The 27,476-nt window shown below is 35.6% G+C and overlaps 2 protein-coding genes across 2 annotated transcripts; one reads left to right on the forward strand and one right to left on the reverse strand.

Moving 5' to 3' along the window:
- Positions 1–10,581: 10,581 nt before the first annotated feature.
- On the forward strand, positions 10,582–11,467 carry LOC126705263 (uncharacterized). Its single transcript, XM_050404155.1, has 2 exons — positions 10,582–10,619; positions 10,897–11,467. Exons 1-2 carry the CDS (start codon positions 10,582–10,584, stop codon positions 11,465–11,467), a joined length of 609 nt encoding a protein of 202 aa, XP_050260112.1.
- A 2,078-nt stretch (positions 11,468–13,545) lies between these two features.
- On the reverse strand, positions 13,546–14,256 carry LOC126705264 (uncharacterized). Its single transcript, XM_050404156.1, has 2 exons — positions 14,094–14,256; positions 13,546–14,051 (listed from the first exon to the last, which is right to left on the reverse strand). The coding sequence occupies exons 1-2, from the start codon at positions 14,254–14,256 to the stop codon at positions 13,546–13,548; spliced, it is 669 nt and encodes a 222-aa protein (XP_050260113.1).
- Positions 14,257–27,476: the final 13,220 nt, after the last annotated feature.

Consider the following 27,476-nt stretch of genomic DNA (forward strand, 5'->3'; position numbering starts at 1 on the left):
GAGTGAAAAGAGGTTAAAGAGATGGGCAATTTGGCTGAAAAGCGGTGCGGCACAATGATTTTCCTGCGCCGCCTATCATTTATATCTAAGACTATCATTGTGCCATCCCTGTTGAAATTTAATGACTTGTTCTATTCTCTGTTCGACTTTTTTGGAAAATGTTATCCTGCCTGTTCATGAGCTCCACTTGTTTTTGTGAACCATTTTCTCACTATGGACCACGAAAAAGAAATTAACGATTTTATAGAATATGACTGGTAAAGAACATGTCATTCCATAACTTGTTGCATCGATGGATATTACATTCCAAAAGAAATCTAGGACTTCTTCAATACAAGGCACAAGCAGTCTCCATCAATAAATTGAGCATGCCTAACAACAGCATGCATGTACTGCCTTAATTATTTTCCATTCCTACCTATGTGGGACACTTCCCCATCTTCTAAACTCCTTCAATCTTCTTCTTCTTCTTCCTTCTTGTTTCCTCAATAATGTGTCCAAATTCTTAGATGAATTTGGTTCATTCGACCTCAGCACTTGTACAATGCCAAGGGAGTCACCTTCAGACACAACTTTTCCCCTACAACATCTCTTTCAAATGTTTAACCACTATTTAGGTTTGTAATAGGAACGTTAAAACGATTTATCCATCATATTATTCACAAACTTTTTTATGCATTATACGTGCTATTGACTAGTTTATACAAATAACTGGGTGCAAAAGTTTGGGTTTAGAAAAAATTATGCCATCTTACAAGAGTATTACACAATTTACACTATCTTACAAATTAAAATGTATCATCTAGTTTCTTATTCTTCTTAATTATTTAGAAGAAAAAAGTGTCTCATTTCTATTTGGCATTTAGGTTCACAACCTTTGTCTTTAAGTATCTCAGCTCATTAGTCTTTAAAAATAGTTGCCTGCAAGGCTGCAATGGGAAACAAGAGAAGCCCACATGAGTAGAATCACAGCATAGAGCAAGAAATATTTGGAATATCCCATTCCCATGTTGGCCTGAAGCTCTTGCGAATTGGCTAGCTAGATGCAAAACTTTTCTCTAAATCAGTCTAGAGGGAATCTTCTCCAACCCTATGTATCCAACAAATTATATGATGATTTATAAAAGAGAAATGCTATATCTATAATATTTTTACAACACTTCTATAACAAATCTTAAGTGACAGGTTGTTATTGGTTATTAGTGGTTAAAAAAGTAATTTCGGTGGTGAATTTAAATTAAAACTAATAACAACTTATTACTTATGATTTATTGTGAATATAATATTTCTCTTTATAAAAACATCCAGCGGAATTGGGTTTGCCTTAACCAACCAGCGGACTCACTTCATCAGATTCCTAACATCTCCAAGTCTTGGTTAGTTGAGTACCATGCTCGCCAAGTGCCTACTGCTACTCCAGTGCAGCGGACTCATCGTCCCAGAAATCATTGGAAGCCACCACCATCGGAGCTATTCAAAATTAATTTCGATGGTGCCGTCTTTCCACATGATAAAAAGTTTGGCATTGGAGTTGTTATAAGAGATCACCAAGGATTAGTGATTGCATCATGCTCAAAACTGGTACACCAGGAGTTATGATTAGTGATTGCATCATGCTCAAAACTGGTACACCAGGAGTTATGCAGTGAGGATATTGAGGCAAAAGTTGCGGCTTGGGCTCTTTTGTTTGCATTGGAAGTGGGGGTGAAACGGGCTACATTGGAAGGTGACTCTTTGACTGTGATTAAAGGGTTAATGGAGGAAGAAAGGCTGCTAATACCAATGGGTTTGCTCATTGAGGAGGCCAGACAGTTATCTCAACATTTTGAAGAATTACATTACTCTCATGCTAAGAGGGATTGTAACGATTTAGCTCATAATCTAGCTAGACATGCCGCTGGCATTCCAGATCTGTTAGTTTGGATGGAGGATATTCCCCCACAATTTCATGATGTACTTCAAGCCGATTATTAGGCTCATTTGAATAAAAGTATTTTACATGGTTTCCTCAAAAAAAAAAAAAAAAAAAAAAAAATCTAATCTAATCAAATGCCTCATTAAAAAAGTCAATTGACTAAAAGCACATATAGATAATCATTTAAATAGCCACATATACATAGAAGGTTGAACAAATTTTCCTCTAAGCTATTTTGAAGGTATACTGCATACATAATATATTGTCAAACTGACTTTTAGAAGGGAAAAAAAGTTTTCTAAGACAAGTTCTTTAGCAATTGACAAAGAAAACTTTAGGGGCTACAAAATTTGAACATATTCTATATAATATGAGAAATGCTACATTCATAATATTTTCACAATACTTTCACAAAAAAATATAGGTGGTAAATTTATTATTGGTTATAATTTTAATTCACAACTTAAATTATTTTTTTGCCCACTCATAACAATCAATAACAACATAGCATTACTCATATAATATCATTTTCTTGTTTCATATTTTGCTTTAACATTGATCACGTTTGAGGATATTAGTGATGAGTATATAAAATAGTAATGTTAGTGTGAGTGTAATCTTGTGGATGAGAAAATTCAAGTTATATATAAATTTTTTTCAAGAAACCTATAGTTTAACTAGTAGTTTTTTTAATGGAGATGATAATGGTTCAAATATCCCCTACTGCTTCTTGTAACTATCAAATATACCAATTTATGAAATGATTGATTTAGGAAAAATACAAAGACATTTTATATAAATCTTACAAATTAATGTATTAATTTTTATCTTCTCAAAAAAAAAAAATCAATTTTTAAAAGCAAAAAAGAAGTAGTTTTTTTTTTTTTTTTAATCATGTTATTATAGCACCAATCACATTTATTGTCATGCCATTTTGTAATATTGTATACAACTTTTTTTTTTTTTTTGAGAGAAAGGTAAGATCATATAAATTAAACAAACATCAGTTTGAAATACACTTTCCAACTTCGAAGGTAGTTCTTTTACCCAAACATCGTAATCTGCAAATGAAACTATTATTCTAGCAAGAGCGTGAGCTAACATATTCCCACGCCTTCGCACATGACTAAAACTACAAAACTGAAATTGACGAGCCAAAAGATGAGTATCCTCAATGACATTCCCATACAAAGTATTACATCCAGCAGGTGCCTTCAACACCGAAACCACCATTAGACAATCACTCTCAACCATCACTTTAAATATACTCATTTCCTGCGCAAAAACAACAGCTCGACGGGCAGCTAGAGCCTCAGCCAACTCCACCGAATGAGGAAGAGGAATTCGCTGGGACAAAGCAGCAATAATCGCTCCATCTGAGTTTTGGATCGCCACCCCAATACCAGCACAGCCCGACCCTTCAAACAAAGCGGCATCGAAGTTCACCTATATATACCCTCCGGTGGACGAGACCAACGCACAGGAACTGTAGGAACAATCGGACCTGAATCAGATTGGCAAGCTTCAAAAAATTCCTGCACCAAAGCTCGAGCTCTATCCCCAATTTCCTTTAACTGCAGGTTGGTTGATTTTCCCTCAAACGGCTGCGCCTCTGCCACAGACACCAGGAAATAGTGGAAAACGGAGCAATATGAAAATCCGACCCAGACCGCATCATCTCGCCCAATAACTCCAGAAAATCCCGATGTTGCTTCCTGTAATATCTGGCAAAACAAATATCAGATTTCCAAACGGCTTTAGCATGATCACACAACCACAAGTAATGCATCAACGATTCAGTATGCTCATCACACAAAGGGCAAGAAGCATCAACAAGGACATGTCGTTGACAAAGATTCTGTTTGGTAGGCAGTGAATCGCGAGCAGCTCGCCAAAGAAAATGCCAAATTTTATTTGGTGTCTTGATTTTCCACATCCCCTTCCACACCTTGCTCACCCCATCCATTGAGGAAGAACATGGATTTAAGAAACTTGCAGTGGACTCCAACATTCGGTAAGCACTCCGAACGCTGAAATTCCCATCAGGAGTTAGAGGCCAAATTAACTGGTCTTTTACATGCCCTTCACTAATCGGAATCCGTAGTATTGTCTCAGCCTCCCACGTCAAAAAAAGACTCTCTACCAAACCAGGATCCCACACCCTTTTGTCCTCAAAAAAGGATCCTTCACAAAAATAGCATCAATGGAATTCCGCGGAGAAACAACTCGACTATTGGACAGATTCGGCAATCAACTATGCTCCCAGATTTTAATGGACTCTCCATCCCCTACCCTCCAGACAGTACCTTGACTAATGACATCCCTTGCCTGAAGAATACTCCTCCAAGCAAAAGAACACCTTGGATGAACCGAAGCCTCCATAATGCTTTCAATTGGAAAATATTTTGCACTAAAAACCTTAAATAATAAAGAATCTTTGTGGTGCAATGGGCGCCAAACCTGATTTGCAAGAAAAGCGTTATTGAAGTTTTGAATGTCTCTAAAACTCATCACACCCACCGATTTCGACTAACAAGTGTTCCATTTAACTCAATGTATTTTTTTTTTCTCCCCTTACCCCCACCAAAACTTTCGAATCATTGCTTCAATATCTTTACATAGTTTAAACACACTCATAGAGTATGTGAGAATTTACTCTAAATTCAAATCAAAATTTATTTAAATCAAATACACATTCAAGGTCAATAGATGAAAGTTGGAGATTTTCTTGTTTCCTATTTGAAGCATAATGATGTAATTGATATGCCTCTTACATGAAAATTATTCTATGTATATACTGTTGTGCAAATGCAAAAGGGAAAATTTTAATCCACAAGTTTGACCGTCTAAACCGTCTAAAGAAGTTAAATTGCGAGAATTTATTCATTCTTCATGTTGTATTATACACAAGGCCGGCCCTCTGAACCAATTCACGTAAATCATTGCAAGTTTCATGACAACATGTGCTCCTTAAAATTTAGGAATTGGTAAGAAATTTTTTTTATTGGTTGGGAGGACCATGTGGTTATTATTTACATGTGTTCATTTTTGGGAAGTTTTTATTTTCATGCACTTATGAGCAAGGGAGTCAATCTCGTACCTGAGGCTGTACCGGTTTAACCAGTGGAACGATATATTTCGGTACCAGTCAATACCAGTGTACCGTTTCGAGTTTACCATTATTTTATATATATATATATATATATATATATATATATATATATGTATGTATGTATGTATGTATGTATGTATGTATGTGTGTGTGTATTATAATAAATATAAAAGTTTACCATAAAACATTACCTCAATTCAGAATAAATTATTTATTGTTTTAGTTTTTAGCATCAATTAAAAAAAAAAAAAAAACACAACATAAAAAATAGAAATCTTAATTGTTCATTGCATACTAAGAAAACATATAATATTAATGATTTAATGCAAATAAGTTATCATTCTGCCCTTATAAAAATTTAAAAATTACAAAACTAAAAAAAAAAAAAAAAAGCTTTTTTCTGTACCGGCTGGTATTGCTCGAAACTGGCCGATACATGACCAGTACGGCCGGTATTTAAACCAATACAAAACGTTGGCATTTCGATACCGGTATACGTACCGATACAGTACATATCGGCCAGTACTGGTACGGTATCAACTACCTTGCTTATGAGACTTAAAAATTAAATTGGATATTGGATTAAATCTATGTACTTAAAAAAATTAAGATTTGTTTTTTGATAATCCAATAGTTATATATATATATATAATAGAAATTTTATTCTAACCTAATCTAAGTGTATATATGTGTGAAGCTTTTTTCTAAAAACTTGAATCTCGGTCCTTACCTCCCACACCTTATAAGCACTTATACTTGTGGAGTGACCATCACACCAATGGTGCATGGTGGTGATAATCCAATAATTGAAAGAAGGGGAATTGACTCCTACATATCTCTATTAAAAACATTAAGAAGTGTCAACGATTTAAGTTACAAAATTCTTAACATTTTTAAGAAGCCATACATCAACCAAATAAAATAACCTAAAAATAAGCTATGGCAAAGGAACCTCTTTTTTATTTTTACTAAGTTAATATAAGTGGGTTGTTGGGAAATTCAGAAAAGAAAAAGAAAAAAAAAATAGTGGGGTGTCGGAAATTCATATATACAGTTATACATGTGCATATAAATTATGCTACCCGACAATCTTGGAATTTCAACTATTCTGAAAAAAAAATAAATAAATAAATAAATAAATAAAATCAAACGGAAAATCAACCTTCCTATATTCATGAGTCATGAGACCATTTTCTACATCTAATGCCAGTCTTATTAATAACTGGTTGCCATTGAGGACTCTAGCTAGGCCTGACGAAATTATCTGCACCAATCCATAAATAGTGGATGTTGCGTTGAGTTTCAAGTCTCAACCTAATATGTCGTTCCAAACCAATAAACCTCTCCTTTTTTATTTTAACCCATTATTCTTCTTATATGTCCCCATGAACATATATGGTTCCCCTTTGAAATGTGTCTGTGCGAGAGAGACATGGAGTGATATGGCCTGGCCAGTGTTGTTTACGAGCACAACTTTTCCAAATAGCACATATATTTGGAAAGCAAACTCTTATTAAGCACCGTATATTCCCACAACTAATTGCTATATATGAAGCATTCAAAAAAGGTTGTGACAGGTGCCCGTTAACACACTATTTAGTCCATTTTATGTCAGAATTTTGGTAGTCAGCTAGCTTTATGTTAATATTTTGTCAGTTTTATAGACTTTAGGACTAGTTTTATACAATTTCTTTAATTTTTTTATTTTTTTCTTAAGTAAGACCCATATTATTTTAAGCGTAAATGCACTTTTAGTCCCTACATTTTACACTTTTTTCATTTTGGTCCCTACATTTTGTTTTTATCACTTTTAGTCACTAAACTAATTAACGTTTGACATTTAGGTTCTTTCCATCACCCAACTAACAGCAAAAGCTGACATAGCTGACGGTGGAATAAAAAAAATAATATAATCACACATTAATTAATTAAATTAAAAACAAATATTAAAATAAAAATAAAAATAAAAACTCATTAGTTTTTGGGAAGAACATGAAGAAAACAAGAACTCGAACCTAGATCAAAGAACTCAAGAACACAAACCTAAACACAGAATTTTCTTTCCAGCCGAACCCAAACCTAGTGTGCACACCCCAAACGAGCTTAAAATGTCTGGCTTGCTCTTGGGCTCACAATATACTTATAATGTGGGTTTAGGATTTCCTACTCTAGGTGATTCTAACCTAGAGACCCAGCAATATCTCCCCAACCTTTGTATCGCTTTCCTCTCACTTTTTATAACTATTATTCTTGGTTCTAAACTTTCTTCCCAAACTTTTCAACAACCCCCATCCTTTTCTTAGCCCCATATATTTATAGCCCAAAATTAGTGGAAAAATCATGATTACTCTTATGGCTAGTGGGAATGGAGGTCCAATATTGTTATCGTTAAGTGGATGTTTAGTTGGGAGTGGGGTGTGGTGATGGTGGCATTGGAATTGGTTCCCACTTCAGGGGGGGCGATGTTCGGCGGCAGTATTTCTTAAGGAGTCGTCGAGCATCCGGGATATGGCCTTCTTGAGTAGTCACACTCGTCAGAGATGGGGCGTGCCGGACAACTTCCTAGCCACGAATTAATGAGAATATATTTTCAACGGCTGGCCCAACGAGTTCTGGACCAAATATGATGCCATAGGATCTGCGCCCATGACCCTAGTAGGCCTTAAGCCCAATTTCTGACAAGGGTGTCAGGAATCGTGGATCATACTGTAGAAGTTGGGTTTAAGGCCCAAATGGCCCTGGAGGCCCAATGCTGTACACCTAGAAATTTTCTCTCTACCCAAACACAGAAAAATCCAACCACCACCTTCACCGATCAAACCCAGCCAACAAACAAAAACACAAACCCAACCAACAAACTTAAACACAAACTCAGAAATTTTCTTTCCACCCGAACCCAAACCCAGAAATTTGCTTTCTACCCAAACACAGAAAAATCCAGCCACCACCTCCACTGATCAAACCTAGCCAACAAAAATAAACGCAAACCCAACCAACAAACTTAAACACAAACCTAGAAATTTTCTTTCCACCCAAACCCAAACCCAGAAATTTTCTTTCTACCCAAACACAGAAACATCTAGCCACCACCTCCACCTATCAAACAACCACTTCCCACCATCACAGTCGCCACAACCCACCATCCCAACCGCCACAACCAAACCCAACTCAGTCTTAACCCCAGCCACCCCGATCTCTACCCACCCCAATCGGCTTATAATCCACCCACCCAACCCAACCTCAACACCAACCACCCCGACTCAAGCCACCCCAGCCGGTCTCAACCCACCCACCCCAACCTGACCTAAACCCAACTCGACCTCTACCCACCCAAGCCAGCTCACAACCCACCCACCCCACCCAACTTCAAACCTAGCCACCTCGAACTCAACCCCAGCCACCCCAGTCAATCTTAACCCACCCTACCCCGATCTCAACCCATCCACCCTAACCACCACCCATCACAGCCACCACAAGCCACTGCACCACCAGTTACCATAAGAGTGAGAAACACGAGAGAGAGAGAGAGAGAGAGAGAGAGAGAAAGAGAGAGAGAGAGAGAGAGAGAGAGAGAGAGAGAGAGAGAGATAAGAAAAACTAATTTAATAAAGTGAGAAGGAAGAGAAAATAATTTGAATCCATTTTGTGATCTCTTTCCAGAAGTGATCATTGAGTCAAGATTCCTTTTTAGATCTTAATTTTAGTGATTTTTGGTTTTAATTCTGTTTTTTTATTTAGTTAAAATTAATAAATTAATTTTTTAAATTTATATGCTAACATGGCATTATATTCTATGTGATTATATTATTTTTTTATTCCACCGTCAGCCACATCAACTTTTGCTGTTAGTTGGGTGACAGAAATGACCTAAATGTCAGACGTTAATTGGTTTAGGGACTAAAAATGGTAAAAAAAAAATGTAGGGACCAAAATGGAAAAAGTACAAAATATAAGAACTAAAAGTACATTTACGCCATTATTTTAACCTTAACCAGTATCGCATCGGTACTTGTTAACATTTCAATTTCAAAAATTCCCTCAAACAGAGGCTTTTTGTAAGAAAGGAACATCTGATTAGTGGTGCTTTTTAATGATTTTGAATAATCAAAGTTGCTTTTGGTGGAACACCCTTTTACAAAATGGACATGCCTTCACTTTCTATTGGTGTTTCGTGTTGTAAAGCCAACCTGAAAAAATGCTTGACCACCATCTATATAGTATCTTCCTAATTGAGACAAAGGAATGCCCTAGATTCCTAGGGTAAGGATAAAGACAAGGATGGAATAGAAGTGTACAGGAGGTTGAAAATAGATGGATTCATGCACCATATGGTGGTATTGATTTGTCGCACGTTGAAAGGACTAACCCTATTTGGACAGATAGATAGAAGGAAAAAGGGAGATATATGACTGTAATATCTTTTTTATATAAATTTTTTTAATAAAGTTTTTTTTTTTATTGTATATTAGATTTTTCAATTAAATTTATTATATTGTCGTATTAGCTAATGGGTTGTATTAGCTAATTAGCCATATACTGTTGAATTTAAATTTATGGGTTGTATTTAATATAGCTATTGATAAAAAGCAACCTTCATCTACAAATTTGGTACCTGCCTATGGATATTTTTTTGTGTCTATGAAGCTTTAGAGGATTAACTGCAAGTTCACGGGTCAACAGAATGCATTAGTGATTTACATGCAAGCATGAAAGATACATTTACATCTTTCTTTTTCTCCTTTCCTCAACCAAAATAATAATAATAATAATAATAATCTTCTTTTCTCTTAGAAGAATATTAGTTTGTTAAATGCTTTATTAACATTTTTAAAGTAAATTGTTATTGGTTTTCATTTGGGTCCACATTAACACCATTCTTTTACTTACCAATAACAATTTACTACTTAAGATTTATTATAAAAAAAAATGGTGAATTTAACATTTTTCTTAGTTTTAAAGATAAATAGTGATAAAAGCTCCATTTTCTTCAATACCAATACCCCTCAATCATTAAGGGAGGAGATCAAGCAGTTTTTCAATGCTAACTCCAATGTGCCTTTGGAAAAGTATCTTGATTTACCACCTATAATTGGTAGAGGAAAGAAGCAAGCCTTTGAAGACATTAAGAGTAAAGTTCAATCCAAACTCTGTGGTTGGAAGGGAAAGCTATTGTCACAACCTGGCAGGGAGGTTCTCATTAAATCTGTGGCCTAAGCCATTCCAGTATATGCTATGAACTGTTGCCTTCTACCTTTGGGGCTGTGTGATGACATCAATTCCATGACGGGGCAGTTTTGGTATGGGCAGAAAAATGAGGAAATGAAAATACATTGACTGAGTTGGAAGCATATGTGTTTAGCAAAGAAGGATGGAGGTTTGGGGTTTCGGGATCTTAAATGCTTTAATATAGCTCTATTAACTAAACAGTGCTAGCGGCTTCTCCATAATCAAGATTCTTTGCACTATAAGGTTTACAAAGCCAAGTATTTTCCCAACTCCTTTCTTGAAGCTACCGTGCCGAGCCACTCTTCATATGCGTGGAGAAGCATTACTCATGGGTGAGAACTTATCAAGCAAGGGAGCCATTAGAGGGTTGGTAGTGGTTCCTTGATCAACATCTGGGCTGACAAGTGGCTGCCCTCTGAAGCCAATCAAAGAGTGCTCTCTCCTCATACAATTTTACCACCCGAAGCAAGAGTTGTAGGCCTAATGGAGTTTTCATCATTTTAGCCTAGATGGAAAACCATGCTTATTGATACAAATTTTATCCTTTCGAAGCTTCAATCATAATAGCCATTCCTTTGAGTCCACGAAGACCCGAAGATTCTTTAGTTTGGACTAGGAACATTTCTGGTGTGTTCTCTGTCAGAAGTGCATACTTTTTGCAAACTGAGATTGAAAGAAATTTTAAAGGTAATGAAGCTTCATCCTCCAACCCAACTCAGCTTCACTCATTCTGGAATGGCATTTGGTCTGGTCAAGTTCTACCCAAGATCAAAACATTTGTCTGGAGAGCATGCAATGACAGCTTACCTACTCGGACTAAGCTGCTTGAAAGGAAGTTTCTGCACTCTTTCTCTTGTGTTCTCTATAATGAGGAAGCTGAAACTTGTGATCATCTCTTTTTAGAATGTTCATTTGCCCAAGCCGTTTGGCTGCAATCTCCTCTGCTGAATGATTACAGGTGCTATCCGAAGATGAAATTCATTGATGCAATGAATGCTGCCATCAAGAAATTATCTGCTCCAGTCTTTGACACTTTGTGTATAGCTTGCTGGATGATTTGGAAATGCAGGAATAAAGCTGTTTTTAATAACGTTGCTCCTTCTCATCATGAGTTATGGTCTCGGGCAGATCTGTACAGACTAGAGTTTGTGGAAGTGCAGCAGAAAAATTTGCAGGAAAGCAGTTTGAAGGCATCAAGGTGGAATCCTCCTTAGTCAGATTGTATTCACAAACTCAATGTGGCTATTTCACAATATAAAAAAAAAAGTCAACTTCAGTTGGAATTGGACTCGTAATCCGTAATAATTGTGGAGAAATGTTAGCTGCTGCTTGTGACAGAATTGTGAAGGAGCTGAATCCGTTGTGCACAGTTGCTTGTCTGTTGAGGAAAGCTTTATTTTTCTGTCAAAGTACCCGTTTTTCCCCAGTGCAGGTGGGGTGTAATTTTGCAGAAGTGGTGGATTTGCTGAATTTTGAACGAATATGCTCTCTAAAGGTGGCTTGGATATTAGAAGATATTACTATTATTAAAGATAGTTTTAATTTTATTTCTTTTTATAGTATTCCCTTACAATATAATCGTACTGCAAAAGAAAAAGAGAAGGTTATTGTTTGGTTAGAAAAATGCCCATCTTTTCTTTTCTCCATTGTACAAAGTGATTTACATCAAAAAAGTCTACTATCGTTTTTGCTAAAAAAAAAAAAAAAACAAACAAACAAACAAATAAACTGTTTGCACTGGGTTGAAGTGTTGAACCGTTGAAGTTAAACTTAAAGTCATGGACTCATGGGATCAAATGTTATCAAGAGGAAATTTTTGACTTAGGCTCGGTCAAAATTTGGACACAAGGGCCTCTTTCTCTTGCTATAACAAGGGGCCTTATTATTATTCGGGCCTTAAGTTTAAGCTTGCCATGTTTAAAGCAATTTGGATCCAAGCATTCCTAAAGAGCCTTACTAAAACTCTATCTGGTTTCTTCAGGCCCAAACCCTTATTGGACTTTGGATTAGAACCAAAAAAACTTTCTAACTTTGCTCTTCTCAGTCTTTATTGATCCGTAGGATATATGGATCTGGTGGAGTACTAACCCGTCAATTCTTGTTGCTGGCCACACCCACGGATTAGCATTAGTTAGGTACTCGATTAATATTAGTCGAATTGCTTGGCCCAAAACATTACTTCCATTAGGGTGAAAACCCATCTCGATTTTCAACAATAGGCCTTTTTATACATTTGGGCTGCTTGGGCTAACTTACAAGGCTTTAAAAAGAAAATCAATTGCAGAGAAACTAAAATTTGAGATAGTGATTATTACAACCCTTAAAATTTTATTTTAGCTAATTTACTCTCTAAACTTCACATATATATACCAAATTGATGCATATGTTAGTCTACAGTTAAAGTGACTAAAATTCAGTTCATTTGATAGAGAGAGAATTGGCTAGGAGAGAGAGTTCTATTAGGATATTGGATTCCCAAAACCCAATATTGGAATATTTTAGAAAAGCCCACTTATGTTTATACAAGCTATTAGCCCAACAGGGCTTGCATATGTCTTAAAGTAGGCCTCTTTCAATTTTAAATCAATAAGATCAGGTATAAAAAGTTTTTTTACAATTTTTTTTCTTCACAATTGTAAAGATAAAATGTTGTGCTTAATGACAATAAAAGTAATATTATTTCAATTTCTATGTCAACAATTATGAAAAAAATAAATTACAAAATCTTTTGTGTCCACATTGATTTTAAATTGTCAAGAACTCTTAAGTCTTAAGTCTTAACTATCGCCCTTAGCCTCTGCCGTTTACTCTCAAAAAAACTATCACCCTTAGCCACTTAATTACTGTTAGGTTCCATGCAAGACAAACACCCAAAATTTATCTGAAACAGTCATTTTATCTGTTCCAAATTTGGTTTGGTTTGGCTTGTCATGTGGCCACATATGACATAACATACCAACATGTTAAAAAATTATAATTGAAAGGGACATATATATGAATTCTGTTTATAGGCACACTATTTCTTATGAACATTTATAGGCACACATTAAGTTCAGATGGATCAGTCTAAAATATGAGATTTGGTATGAATCAATTAAGCATCATTATCTTCACTTGATAAAGAAGCATTGTAGAAAAGTAAACTATCGTCTGCAAAGAGAAGGTAGGTAATTGAAGGTCCATTCCGAGAACAACTCACTCCATGTAAATCCCTATAATGGGCTACATTCCTTAGTAGCGCCGAGAATCCTTCGGTGCATAATAGGAATAAGTAGGGAGACAAAGGTTCTCCTTAGCGAATGCCTCTAGAAGGTTTGATAAAACCTGAAGGTGCTCCATTTACCAACACCGAGTAAGATACAGATGAGACCCCTACCATGATCAAATCAACCCATTTCTGATGAAACCCCATCTTCAACATCAAAGCCTTTAGATAATCCCATTCAACCATGTCGTAAGCTTTGCTCATGTCAAGCTTTAACGCCACATGTGTAGTGTTCCCTTGACATTTGGATTTCATATAATGCAAAGTCTCGAAGGAGATGAGATTATTATCTATGATCATTCTATTTGCTACAAAAGCACTTTGACATTCATATATAATGCTCCCCAGAATCAACTTAAGCCTGTTAGCTAAAACTTTGGTGAAAATGACATTGCAAAGGCTTATTGGCTGTAAATGAGACATAATCTCCAGATTTTTTCTTTTTGGAATCAGAGTTATATGAGAGAAGTTAATGCTATGCAAGATGTTACCAGAATTTATACAATCAAGAATTGCATTAGAGACATCAGTACCTACAATATGCCAATATTTCTAGAAAAATAAAGGATTCATACCGTCAGGTCCCAGTGCTTTTGTAGGATGCATTTGGAATAAAGCTCTCTTTACCTCATCATGAGTGAACTCAACCAATAAAGTGTCATTCATATCCGAGGTAACAACTTCACGAACGTGATTAATTACATGTTGGACAGAACTAGTAGAAGCATTGGTAAACATTGACTGGAAATAATCACTTGCCACCCTCTCTAGATCAGACTGTTGGGAATGCCATCTACCAGAGGAATCTTGAAGCTTTTGAATCTCATTACTCCTCCTTCGTTAGGAAGCCACTGTATGAAAGAATTTTGAATTCTGGTCTCCATCTTTCATCCATGAAATTTTTAAGCGCTAGTGCCAATATGTGTTTTCTTGGGCCACTAATTCATTAAGTTCCGATCTGATGGCATTTCTTGCATTAGATAGGTGCTGATTCGAAGGATCTGAATGACACTCTAGCTCCAGATTGGTGAGTAATCCTCGCTTTGTGTTGATAGACTATATGAGTCCCCTTGCATTACCAACTCCCCATTGAAGAAGAGCCACCCTTACTGCCTTAATCTTTTGTGTTACCTGGAACATAAGAGTACCCCATTGCAAAGAATTCCAGTTAGATCTGTTAATATCTTCACAATTAGGATCATGCATCCAAAAAACTTCAAACCTAAACATTATGTGTTTTCTGATGGATGGACTAGTAGCTTCTGTTTGAAGTTCATCAGCAATGCCAAATGGTTAGAGAAACCAAATGGGACATGTGACAACTTAGGTTGGGGAAACAATTGCACCCATTTCAAATTATGTAAACCCCGGTCCAGTCTTGCATAAACCAAATTCCCCTCAAATCTTCTATTGCACCAAGTGAATTTCGGTCCTCTATAGCCCAAATTGGTCAAAGAACAATCATTTGCTACTCTAGTAAATTATGTTATCTGATTGAATAGTCGAGAACCACTACCCCAATATTCATCACTATGAAGAATTTCATTAAAATCTCCAATTAAGAACCATGGAAGAGAATGTGATGCGTGTAACTGACGCATTAAATCCCAAGACTCCTCTCTCCTTGAGGTTTCAAGATGTCCATAAAACCTAGTAAAATGCCAAACGACACTATTTTGGTTTATTAGAGCATCAATGTGGTGTGGAGAAGATGTCTGAACATCAATATCCACATTATCACGCCACAATAGAGCTAAACCACCTCCCAATCCAACTCTAGGTACTTCAAAGCCAAGCTGAAAATCAAGTTTCCTCTTTAATCTCCTAAAACCATCCTTGTCTAGCTTAGTTTGAAAGAGAAAAAGAAGTTTGGGATCTTCTTTACTTATCAAGCAATAGAGCTCCTATACTACCTCTGGGATCCCAAGCCCACGACAGTTGAGGCTTAGTATTTTCATGGAGGATGATAAGGGGGGAAGGTATCCCTAGAAGAGCTTTCTATTGCTAGTTTTTTTGTGTATCGGAGATTCAACCGAGAAAGAACTTGAACTGGTCCGTTTGATGTGGGTTTGAAACATAGGCTTCTCGTTATCAACAGAGAGTGAGGTGGGATTTGAATTTCTCAGTAACCGTTTCCAGGATCGAAGACTTGTGTTGATGTGGCCCAAAGAATCCTCACTAATATTTGAGGATAATTCCATTTCACTGTCACCGTTTAAACACTCCCCATTTAAAATTTCAAATTCCGTCTCCTTCAATTTCTCTGAGTTTTTATCCAATCCAAGAAGGATTTCTTCACTGCCTAAGTGTTGTGGATTAGGGTATGTATGTGTTGAGGGATTATTGGGTAAATTATTTCCATGGAATTGGGGATAAGATTTTCGGAGTTGAAATCCATGATGGAAGAGGATAACTCCGAGATTCTTTGTTTTTGCTTCTCTATCAAGTTAGAGTTTGAAGAGGAGAGGGAAGTGGGTTTTTCGGGGTTGGTTGGATGGGAATTCAATCTAACATTTGAATTTAAATTAGGATGCTGAGATTGTGATGTTACCTAGCAACCCAAAATTTCAGCAATCACCCAACGGAATAGTTGCTGTGATTTCTCCTGGCAATTTACTGAACGACAGTGGAATTTGCAGTCAACAAAGAGTCAGAGAGAGCTGCCTGTCACCTTCTTCCTCATCGGAATCCTGATATACTTCATCCTTGGCTTCTCCCGATTTTGACTTATTGTAAGATTTTCTTCCCCAATTGATCTTTGGACCCACAACCCATAGCCAAGGCCCAAATTGGTAGTCATCCTCCTCTAAAGAAATACATCCTTTCTTGGCTTTATGACATTCCCTCTCTTGATGCCCCAAAATTCCACACCAATAGCAGTAAATGGGAAGTCTCTCATATTTAAAATAAACCCACCCTTTTTCCATGCCTTCTATTTGTATCATCATACCCCTCATTAAAGGCTTAGTAATGTCTATATCCACCCTTATACGGAGATAGGGTCCCCACATAAGGCCACTTTTAGGAGCATCAACTAAAAGAGGAACGCCAATCTCATTGGCAATATAATTACGAATTGTTGCATTCATACTTTTGATTAGGATATTGAAAACCTGAATCCAAAAGGAAGACCATTGAAAAGTGACATTTTCTGAGCTGACATCACTAGTGAAGCACTTCAATGAAACCAATCTCTTATCAAAAGACCACAGACTCCTGTCTAGAATATCATTCATATGTTCCTTCATATAAAAGATTGCCAGAAATAAATTGTTCCCCACTTTTTTGATGATTACACATTGAGAGCCTCTCCATAATTGTTGAAAGGTGGACTTGAAAGCCTCCTTATTAAAATCCTTGTTGGTTTGTAACTTGAATAGAAGGTTGAACTGAGCTTGTTCTTTTGATCGTGCGACATCCTGAGCATTAACTAACAAAACACCTTTTTCCTCCTTAGAAAGAGTGAACTTCTTCCAAAGTTCCTCCATTGCCTCATCCATATTGAGGTGGTGGGGGATTACAATTGGGAAAATTATGGAAGAAAAGATAGGGTGAAGAGAATCCCCTACTACAATCAAAGGTAAAGTGATTTGAGGGGTTTGGATCTTGCATATGTAGAACGCAAGTTAGGAGTTTCTACTTTCCAAAGACTGCTGAGAGCCTAGGAGAGAGAAGTTTTGCTTGATTGGAAGTTTAAGGTAACCAATATGCACAATAGGTTACGATACCATGTGAAAATATCTAAGAATTCTAGAGAGAATCCAAACTGAATTTCTATTATTGAAAATTTGAATTTTACAAATCAAGAATCAGATTGAGTTAGCCTCTGATTTACATTATATGCTAAGAGAGTTGCTAACAAAAATTAAGAGGGAAATCTAACTAACAAACATTTTATATGACATAGTTTGGTTAAATTGCAAGGGCACAGTTTTGTTTTTGAAATTAACATCTCCAAAAACGATTATGTTTCTTCGTTCTTCTTAAGCGTTGATACACTGACTTGAGGTCTCTAGCTCTACATGCTTGAATTGATATAGAGATTCTGGTGAAAGTAGATTCCTGTGATTAATGGAGATCTTACTAGCACCATTAATGTAGGGAATACTGGGTCGTGGAGCTCATAGACGTACCCCAAGGGAAGTTGGGGGGTTTTGAAAAGAAATGCATGGCCCTCATAAGCATGCCATCCATAGTTACCACCCTTAGTACGTGGCAATATATATTATGTACTCGTGCATAACCTACACATTTTGTAGAAAAATGGTTACTATACACACGCGTGTTCACGATTTAGTTAAAAAAATTGCATGAGTTATTTCCCTATTATTTAAGCCTCAACCTTAAGATATAAGAACTGTGCGTGTGTCAACAGTGTGTGTGAGAGAGAGAGACAGAGTAGCCATTAACAAAACATTTACCTATTCCAAGTAACGCAATGTGGTATAGAGGTCGGAGTGGGGTATCCGGTCCAGGAGAGATGGTGCCTATTGCTGTATTTCATGCACTAGGTGCCACCTCTCCTGCGACAGGAGCTCCACTATAACCTCATTCTATTTTCCAGCTCACTTGAATCAACATCTTTGTGAATTTTGATACATGCACCTACTAATTAGAAGTTGAAGAGATTTGTGTCGAGGAAGAGATGACCCTAGCCGATCCTTTGCATTGCATGTATAACCCAGCTTGGGCCATCTCTCCTGCGACATAAATCCCTCAACTCCTTTTCCTTCCTTTGCCTCCTCTTTTCCATGCCTCACATTATGCCTCATAAACTTCATTTTATAGACCAAAATCTGGGATCTTTCTGTCCCTTCATGTAATAATACAATGAAATTACTCATACAGTGCAATGAAGTTGCTTACATTTTGGTCATTGGTCAAAATTTAATGTCTTAATATTTTTCTACTTCACATATATATGAAACTTATTTCTTTTAGCTTTCTCTTTTCCATGACTCTCCTACCCTAAACCCCACGAAATCTACAGACCAAAATTAAGCCGCGGACTCTCTCTCTATCTTCGTGGAATATTACTAATGCGATACAATGAAGTTGCTGATCACATTTCGGAGGGGCTTTTGCCGTCAATGAATTGAGTGGGAACATTCAAAAGCATGGTCAATGTTCAAAGTTACAATATTTCTACATCAAAATACGAAACTTGCAGGTAATTAAGTTCGCTTGCGGAGTAAGTTGGCATTGGAAAGTAGTTGATTAGGAAGAGACTGAGCAGTAACCTTCTCTTTTCTCCATGGGTGACTGCTGAGTAATTAGGAACGGTCATAAGCATGGTCAATTCCTCGTTATATATGCGGGCTTTTAAAGTCATCCTCATATATCTCTCTACCTAAAATTTCTATTTAAAAAAAAATATATATATTTAGTTCTTTTTTTTAAGATAAAATATTTAATTCTTTCAAGTTCATTTTGTGCAAACGGCACACGTCTTTCTTTTTTCTCTCTCTTTTTTTTTTTTTTTTTTTTTGGGGTGGGGGGGTGGGGGTTAATGATATTGAAGTATTAATTAATTCCTGGTGAAAAATAGAGCTTAGCTTGGTAGGATTACAAAGAAATACATAAATATTTTATTATTTTTTCACCTATTGATGAAGTGTCACATATATAATTTCTAGGAATGTACGTAATAGATTTTCATGCATGTTTCGTACATGTCATTCCATGACAATTTTTTGGCTATATTAATTTTTTATAATAATCTGATTAATACTAATTTTTTATAGGAAAATGCTAACAAATGTACTTAGGGTATTGGTTAACAATCCATTTTAGAAAATTTTTTACATCACTTTTATGGGAAATGAAAAAAGCTGACAAAGCATTAATTACTTTTTTTTCTTTTCTCATAAAAACTTTCTTTAACTAAATTGTTAACTAATGTCTTAAGGACATTCATTAGCATGACCTTATATTATATATCGCAATTAGATAATTTTTCAGTATCCTTAATTCTCATTTAAGATTAGAAAAAATATCTTTGGACACACTTGCATGATAGATTCAATAAACTTGAAAGACGTGTCATATATAAGTTCAAAAGTCTTAAATTTCATTGTCAAATGTCTTGTATCTGAATTGGCACCTCTCCATGTTCAGAGTTAGCAGCATGTTGTAATTATTTCTAAAAAAAAAAGTCATAAATTTCATCCAAAAGTCTTTAAAAAGTCTTAAAAGTCCTTGTCATTGTTGGCTAGCTATCAGGATCAGGATAACGCTTACATAAACAAAAAAGGCCACCCAACGAGACTGAGAAAAGCCATGTTGCAATCACGTCGTAGGAAATTTTGAAAACAGGCGTGATGCTCACTTGAGCCCAAACAAGGACTGGTGCAATTTGCAAACTAGAGGCTAAGATTGAGATTGACACTTCCCATGACCGTACCATGGAATCTAGGAGGAAGAGACATGTACACCTCTTAAAACAATTTGCCATGAAAAAAGACATTTTTCACATCGAATTGAACAAGATGCCATCTCTAAATCGCAACAATAGCCAAAAAAAGTTAAGCACAATAACAAATTTGGCCATTGGAGAAAAATTCTTGAAATAATAAAAATATTGGATTATTGAGTAAAGCCCTTTGCCACGACTCTAGCATTGTAACGTTCAATGCTACCATAGGATAGGATATTTTTCTCCGGAGAAGGATATATTAAAGAGATGCTTAAGAAATTTGAGATGTCAAATTACAAGCCAACAAAGCCCCTCATAGACTGTTTGAGTTAAATTTTTAAATCATGACAATGACAAGAAGGTAAATCTAATATTCTTTAAGAATTTAGTTGGAAGATTGAAGTACTTAATATGCACAAGACCAAATATATCAATCTTCAGCTGCCAACCTTTTAATTTATGGCTTTTCATTGGAAGCACTTCCTCTTCCTTGTCCATGCCATCAAATGTACCGTGTGGCAATCTATGGTGGTTTTGCATCAAAATTTTTGGGTTTTAGTGTTTATGCGTAGAAAGTGGAGAAATATTTATTAGGTAAAAAGTGGAGAATAGTCATTCATGTTGTAAAAAAAAAACAAACCTTATTGCACTGCAGAAAGGTAAGACAAGTATATTCTGCAATAGCCAAGGTTGTCAAAATCAAGATCCTATATAGGATCGTGGAAGGTTCGTAAAATTGTGGATTGTAGAATCGGATCGTGGATAGTAAGATTCTAATTTTTTAGAGAAAAAGCAAAAAAATACATTGGTAGTAGCTTTATATGTCAAATAATCTCATAAAGTACGAATTCATCCATTAAAAAAAAAAAAAACAAAACAAAACAAAACAAAACAAAACAAAAACAAAAAGCAAAGATTTGCATCAATATGATGCCATATTTATATCATGAATTGTCATGTGATCTTTGTGGATACGGCTATACCTATACTTTAAACTAATGAAACAAATATACTTAAATGTTAATACAATGTATCCAAAAAGTTTGCCTAATGTTTAAATAGCTACCAAGTGCCAAAATAACTATCATCAACACAATTGGAAAATAGTTTCCAATTTCTAAGTTTCGAGTTCAAAATCTAAAATAAGTTTGCAAATAGCAACTAGCTAAATAGCTAATCATAGTACAAAATCCAAAAGCAAATCCACTTGGAGAGAGGGGAGAGAGTGAAAAGGCCGTCAAGATGATATTAGGGGTTTAGGGAATAAGGTTTTAATTTAAAGTGAGAGTGTTTTTTTTTTTTTTTTAGTTTATAGAGAAAATGATTGTTTCAAGTAATCTTTAGGTGTTTAATATGCATTGAAACTAACCATAAGGAAGTGGCTAAGTACCCGTTTGGGTACTCATGAAAAGCCAGCTTATTGCATCTGCGTTTCCTTTTTTTTTTTTTATAGCCGCACATTTCTGTGGCTGTTGGCATTTCCAGTGGGTCCTGTGTACTATTCACAGGACCCACAAACCTCTTATTTCAACAAAAAAATTCATTAAAAATAGGTTCCACGGTACTATTCACATATTTAAAAATTATTATGCTATAGTGTTTTCTATTTTCTGTTTTCAGCAAAATAAGCGGTATCCAAACACACCCCAAAGTGATAGTTAGAGCTATGGACTATTTGAAATCAATGAGGACATAAAATATTTTTATATAAGTTTTATGATTGGAACAATATAATTTTTATTAGTATAAGCTTAACTTATCATCTAAAAAATTGTGTAAAGGATTGTGAAAAACTTTTCATTCCTAATCTTATTGATTTAAAATTGAAAGGTAAGCTTACTTGTAAGGTAAATTCCATGCCTTGCTGGGCTTTAACCTTTATATATATACTAGCTAAAGGCCGTGCGATGCACGATTTTATTATAAATTTATATAGAGAATACCTTATGTCCAAAGCAGGCGTAAACCAGCTCTTTTACGCCACCAATAATATAGTGCCACATCAGCTTTTTAATGAAAAGTCAATACATTCTAATACACACTCACAGCTCATAAACCTTCACTCCTCAATCAAACTTAGACGTGGCAAAACGGGCAAGTCGGGTCAAGTTTAGGTCAGGTCAATCGGGTTTGCGGGTCAATCGGGTCGCGGGTCAAAACGGGTCATTTTTAAACAGGTCAATCGGGTCGCGGGTCAAGTCAGGCCGCAGGACAGGTCGAGTTGACTTGTATTTTTCAAACAAGTTTTTTTTTTTTTTTTTAATAAATAGATGCAATCTGTCAATTGTTTCTGAGTTCCTTAACTGTGATTAGATTTTTACTAGTGATACTGTTACCACTTACTAATTACCACTAAACACTTGATACCCAAATTTAGTGCAACTCTTGTTCCAGCTTTCTAGAAGCTAATCTTGGTATAATCTTTGATTTGTTTAAAGTAGGAAGAGAAAATGAAGGTGGCAGACAAACTATAATGGAGTACATAACATATTAAGTAAAAAAGAATAAGTAAATATTTTATAAGAATTATACCTCAATCTCAATCTACTTAACGTTGGTAGACGTGGCAAAACGGGCAGAACGGGTCGGGGTCGGGTCAGGTCGAGTCAATCGGATTACGGGTCAATTGGGTTGCGGGTCAAACGGGTCAGGTCAGAAAATTCTGACCCATTTTGCCATGTCTAATCAAACTACACGATAGTCTCAAACAAACCCCAAATCAAATTCCTCCTCTCCTCTTAGCACCGAAGCTTCACCCAGCCGCTGCACACATCGTCTCTAGAGCTGGCGCCACCGCACCGAACTCAAGGTTTGTACTTTTATGATTTTCTGTTTCTCCTATTTTTGGATTTCGTGATTTTGATGGGTTTGGGATAATTTTTTTTGGATATCAATATGTTCATAGTAGTATAGGTTTGGTTGATTTGGCATGAATTTTGCTATTTTTTGGTATTTTGATTGGATTCTTAAGTGGTAGGTTCAAACCCTAAAAAAAATCTGATTGTGATTTTTTTTTTTCCAGCTAGTCTGGATTCTTTATGTTAATACTTACATATCATTCATGTTGGGCTGGCTGTGTTTGGTTTCTGAAATACTGGAGTAATGTAATGTAATTTAAAGGGAACAAGTTAGTTAGTGAGTTACTAGTGGTAGATTCATTTACTCAAAAACTTCCTTTTTTAAAATTTAATTTTACTACATTTTCTCAGAATTTTAATGGACCATAGTTTGCTGTAGTAGATTGTGGATCCAAATTTCATTTCTGTTCCTTTTTTTTATTATAAATTATTAATTAATTAATTTTGTTAAAAATAACAGTTCTTTTGATAATCAGCTATATGGACTCATTTTGCTTAAAATATCTATTGTGTTTTTGTTGTTTTCATTTCTCTAGTGGTAGTGGCTATAGATCTCTGAGTTTTAATTCTATATGATTACTCACATTTCTTTGGGTCATGTCTTGTGTAGATCTTTGATACAAGTAGTAATATTTCTTTGTTTACTCTCTACTGTATACCAAATTTGGCTTAGTAAAAAAAGAAAGAAAGACTAACACATTTTGGGGCACTTCAAGTTTGTTCTTTTGTTCTTCCCTAATAGGCTTTTTATTCATAACAAAATGAAAAACTAATTTGAAATGGTCATGTTGTGAGTGTCCGTTGTACATTAGGTAGCCATATAGGTTGATTAAGTAATGGAAAGGAAAAAAGAAGAAAAGGAATGGAAATGGGGTTCTGTGTTTTGCGTAGAAACCACATGGGGTTTATGCATTTTTCCCTTATTTTTTTTATGGTATTACTATTAGTATTATGCCATTTTTTGGATAAGTAATGGAACTTTATTGATACCAAAAAAATAGTTACCCAAGAATATAGGATGTATACAATTGGGGACATTACAATCAATCGCCCCAAGTACAATAATCAATCAAGTTACAAACTGAACATAAAGAATAACAAGCCACAACTAACATCCAACCCAGGAAGTGTTCACAACTGACATGTTCTATGTCTTATTCTCAGGAAGTGTTCAAGACTCAAGAGAGCCATTCTACAGCCTGGACCACCTCAAAGTTTTGCACTATAGAATGTTTAGGAAGTTATAAAACCTCGGGTAATTGACACATAACTCTCTCTACTCTCTATATACTACACATTGTGCTTGCTATTTGCATATTGCCAGTATTTGGGTCATTGATCCTGTTGGGCATACATGCTTACCATATGGTCAAATGTATCTATTATTATAGGTCTCAACCCAAACAAGTGTTGTTGGAAGTAGTAGAGTTGGTAGATATGGAAAAGGAGTTGGAGCTGGAAAAGGAAGAGCTGGAAATTAAGTTGGAAAAGATTGAAGGGTAGTAGTAGTGCTAGTTTGGAAGGACCTTTTATATATTAGGACCTTTGATTGTTTGAACCTTTTATGGTTACTATTTTGTACATGTAAGGACTCAATTTGTAACGATCCCAAATTTGTATTAGGTTCGAACGTTAAAGGCCTAAACAATAAATTTATAGAGCGTGGATGTCAAAGAACTAGGTTAACTTCAAAAGAAAAACGAGTAAACTTAACATTTATAGATAGATTAGCACTAATATAACGATCAATTTCTCCTTGAAACAAGTTCAGTTCTTTATTTCATAAGGTTTTCTTCTAAGTACCCTTTGTTTAGAAGTTCTGATCCCTCTATCTCAATGCATTCTTCTATGTTATATACTGCCCTCTTGGTGTCACCTTCACCACACACGTGTAGGTTGGGTTCGGGGGATCCCTTCCTGTCCCATCCAACACCTTCTGGAACCTCTAACCAACAACTGTAAGGCTGCCTCATCACTGTTCAGGCATCACCTCCACATTAATGTGGCTAGAGAGTTGGTTGAGAGGCAATTAATGTGGAGGCAGCTGTTGTTAAAGATATTTGTTTACCTTTTCTTTCTTACCCTTGGTCCCATGTCCCACCTTTAGTGGTAACGTAGCTCTGAAGTGCATTTGTAACAACATGGAGTTCAGGTCATCCTCGGACTCATATTGCCGAGAAGGATTTTGTCCTCGGACGAATACTGAACTCACCTCACGTGATATCTACTCTTCCTTTCGTTTGGTTACCCTTATAACCTGATATGGGCCTCCTCGAACAGTTTTACGTCCTCAGATGGGTCACAGGCCCAATTAACATGATTTTAATAATTTATTGATTAACCAGCCCCCACAGTACAGCTGTCCATAAGCTTATTTGATGGTGTTAATGGACAAAAGTAACCTATTTTATGTTGATCTTAGGTAAGACCTTTGGTTAAGCTTATTTGATGCTGATACTAGACATAAGTATCCTATTTTTTGTTGGATAATAGTTTACAAAACCTTTATGTTAACAACTAAATATTAAAGCAACTCGACTAAATTTATTTATCTTATGTGGTGTTTTTTTTTTTTTTTTTTTTTTTTGAACAAGCTATTGAGCAATATGATGGTGATACTGTACAGGCTTATGTGGTGTTATATTGAACAAGCTGTTGAACAATATTAAGGCAAATCAACTAAATGCCAATTTCCATTGCAAGAAATGCATTTCAATTTCCATTACAATATAATATAACGAGTAGCCATTACAATTGTCGTTACATCAAATAAGATAAGAAACTGACTACTTTTTCAAAACAATTGTCACTACAATCTTTTACAATAACTAAACTACAATTCACCTATTCTAAATACAAGTCCTTGGCCATTTGCTTTCACATGCCAAACTAATTAGCCTTCTCTAACTGCAGAATTTTAGCTTCCAACTTGTTAGCCTTTTGTACTAATCCAGTTATAATTTGCTTAGCTCTGGTACAAATTTCTCCAATAATCCATTGTACAAAGTTGCAATTTACACTTGTCTACAATTTTAAAATATGCAGACAATTATCCAAGTTTGATAATCTGACCAAAATATGACCAAAACTGGGCAACCAACAAGCATTCTATCCTTAGCAAGCATGCCTTATCAGCCATCACTTATCTCTGCACCCTTATCAACATTATCAATACGCTCTCTATCAACATTAGCAACATGCACTCCTTGCAACTTCAGACAAGCTTGTGTCATATTAGAGCCAATGTAGAATACAAAAAATTTATAAGTCACATAGCCATATTCCTCACTATTTATGTTACTAAGTTTCAAAATCAACCACATTGTGGAAGTATCCATGCTACTTAGTCTCAAACTCCATGCCAACTGAAAGGTACCCAATCAACCACAGCATCCATGCCCTGAGAGGAATTTTTGTCATCCTATTAAAATAACATCAAAACAAATAGGTGAGCTTAAGTTTTATACAAAGAAAAAGACTATGACTAACAAACTCAAAAATATACAAAACAAGCCTAGAAATATACAATCGACTTGAGGAATATGCATAACAAACCTAGAAATATACATAACAAGCCTAGAATCAAGACAAAAACATTGCTAAGAACAAACATTATAATCAAAATAGGAAATATTATAAAACAAAATCTTTATTTCCTTGCACTACAAATTTCAACTATTAAGATATAAAATAGAAGGAACCTATTCGGAACTTTTTTTGAGTTCCAACCGCTCTTGCTTCTTCTATGTAAAACGAGCTAGTCAAACAATTATTTCCTTCTGCACGTTCTACGACTGGATGTAGAAGTTTATAAATTATGAGGAAGACAAACCTTGCCATACTTCTAACTTATTGCTTGGAGGTGTAAGCCATCCTGTTGGAATCCATGGACTTCGCCTAGGAAAAGAAGTAAAATTTGTCAAGAAAGATTGATCATTAATTCATGCTTGTTGGAATAGGTCAATGATGAGAAGTGTGTGTAAGACATATATAAGCAGTTATAGAATAATTGAAATTCTAGATGGATTCAGAACATCCTCTAAGTTGTTCTTTGAAGCCCACATTACCCTTCTAAATTACATCATTAGATAGCATCTTCTAATGCCATTAGAAAACATCAAACATAGGATTGTTTACCTGGTGAGCATCGTTAACGGGGATATGAAATGTGCTATTATAATGTATTTTAAACTCTTGAGGCTTTCCAGGGTACTTCTCATGTGAAGCCGATGCAAGATACAGAGTGCCACTTAAAGATTCACAAAATCAAGCTTTATATCAACATAAACCTTTCACATATCTCTGAACTAATTGAGATGGAACTCTAAAATCTGCAATTGGAGAGCACGTCAATTTATCAAGCTATTGAAATTCATCATTCACATCAAATCCTAAAGATCCAAAATCTTCAGATGATAATACAGGCTGTATCTTCTTGTCATCAAGGCCAATCATAACAGGATTCTCTAAACTAAGTTTGGCAAGATGATTTACTTTTTCATTTAAGGTAGTAGATAATAGCAAATTTTGTCATTGAGGCTCAAAATTACATGAAATGACACTCTCTTTGTTAGCAAACTCATTTGATACAATCAAATTTTTTTAGGTTTAAACCTACCACTTAAGAATCCAACCAAAACCCATGAAAATACTACAAATAAGAAGCAAAATCCATACTATATCAA

Source organism: Quercus robur, chromosome 11 (assembly GCF_932294415.1).
Source record: "Quercus robur chromosome 11, dhQueRobu3.1, whole genome shotgun sequence".
In the NCBI taxonomy this organism is placed as follows: domain Eukaryota; kingdom Viridiplantae; phylum Streptophyta; class Magnoliopsida; order Fagales; family Fagaceae; genus Quercus; species Quercus robur.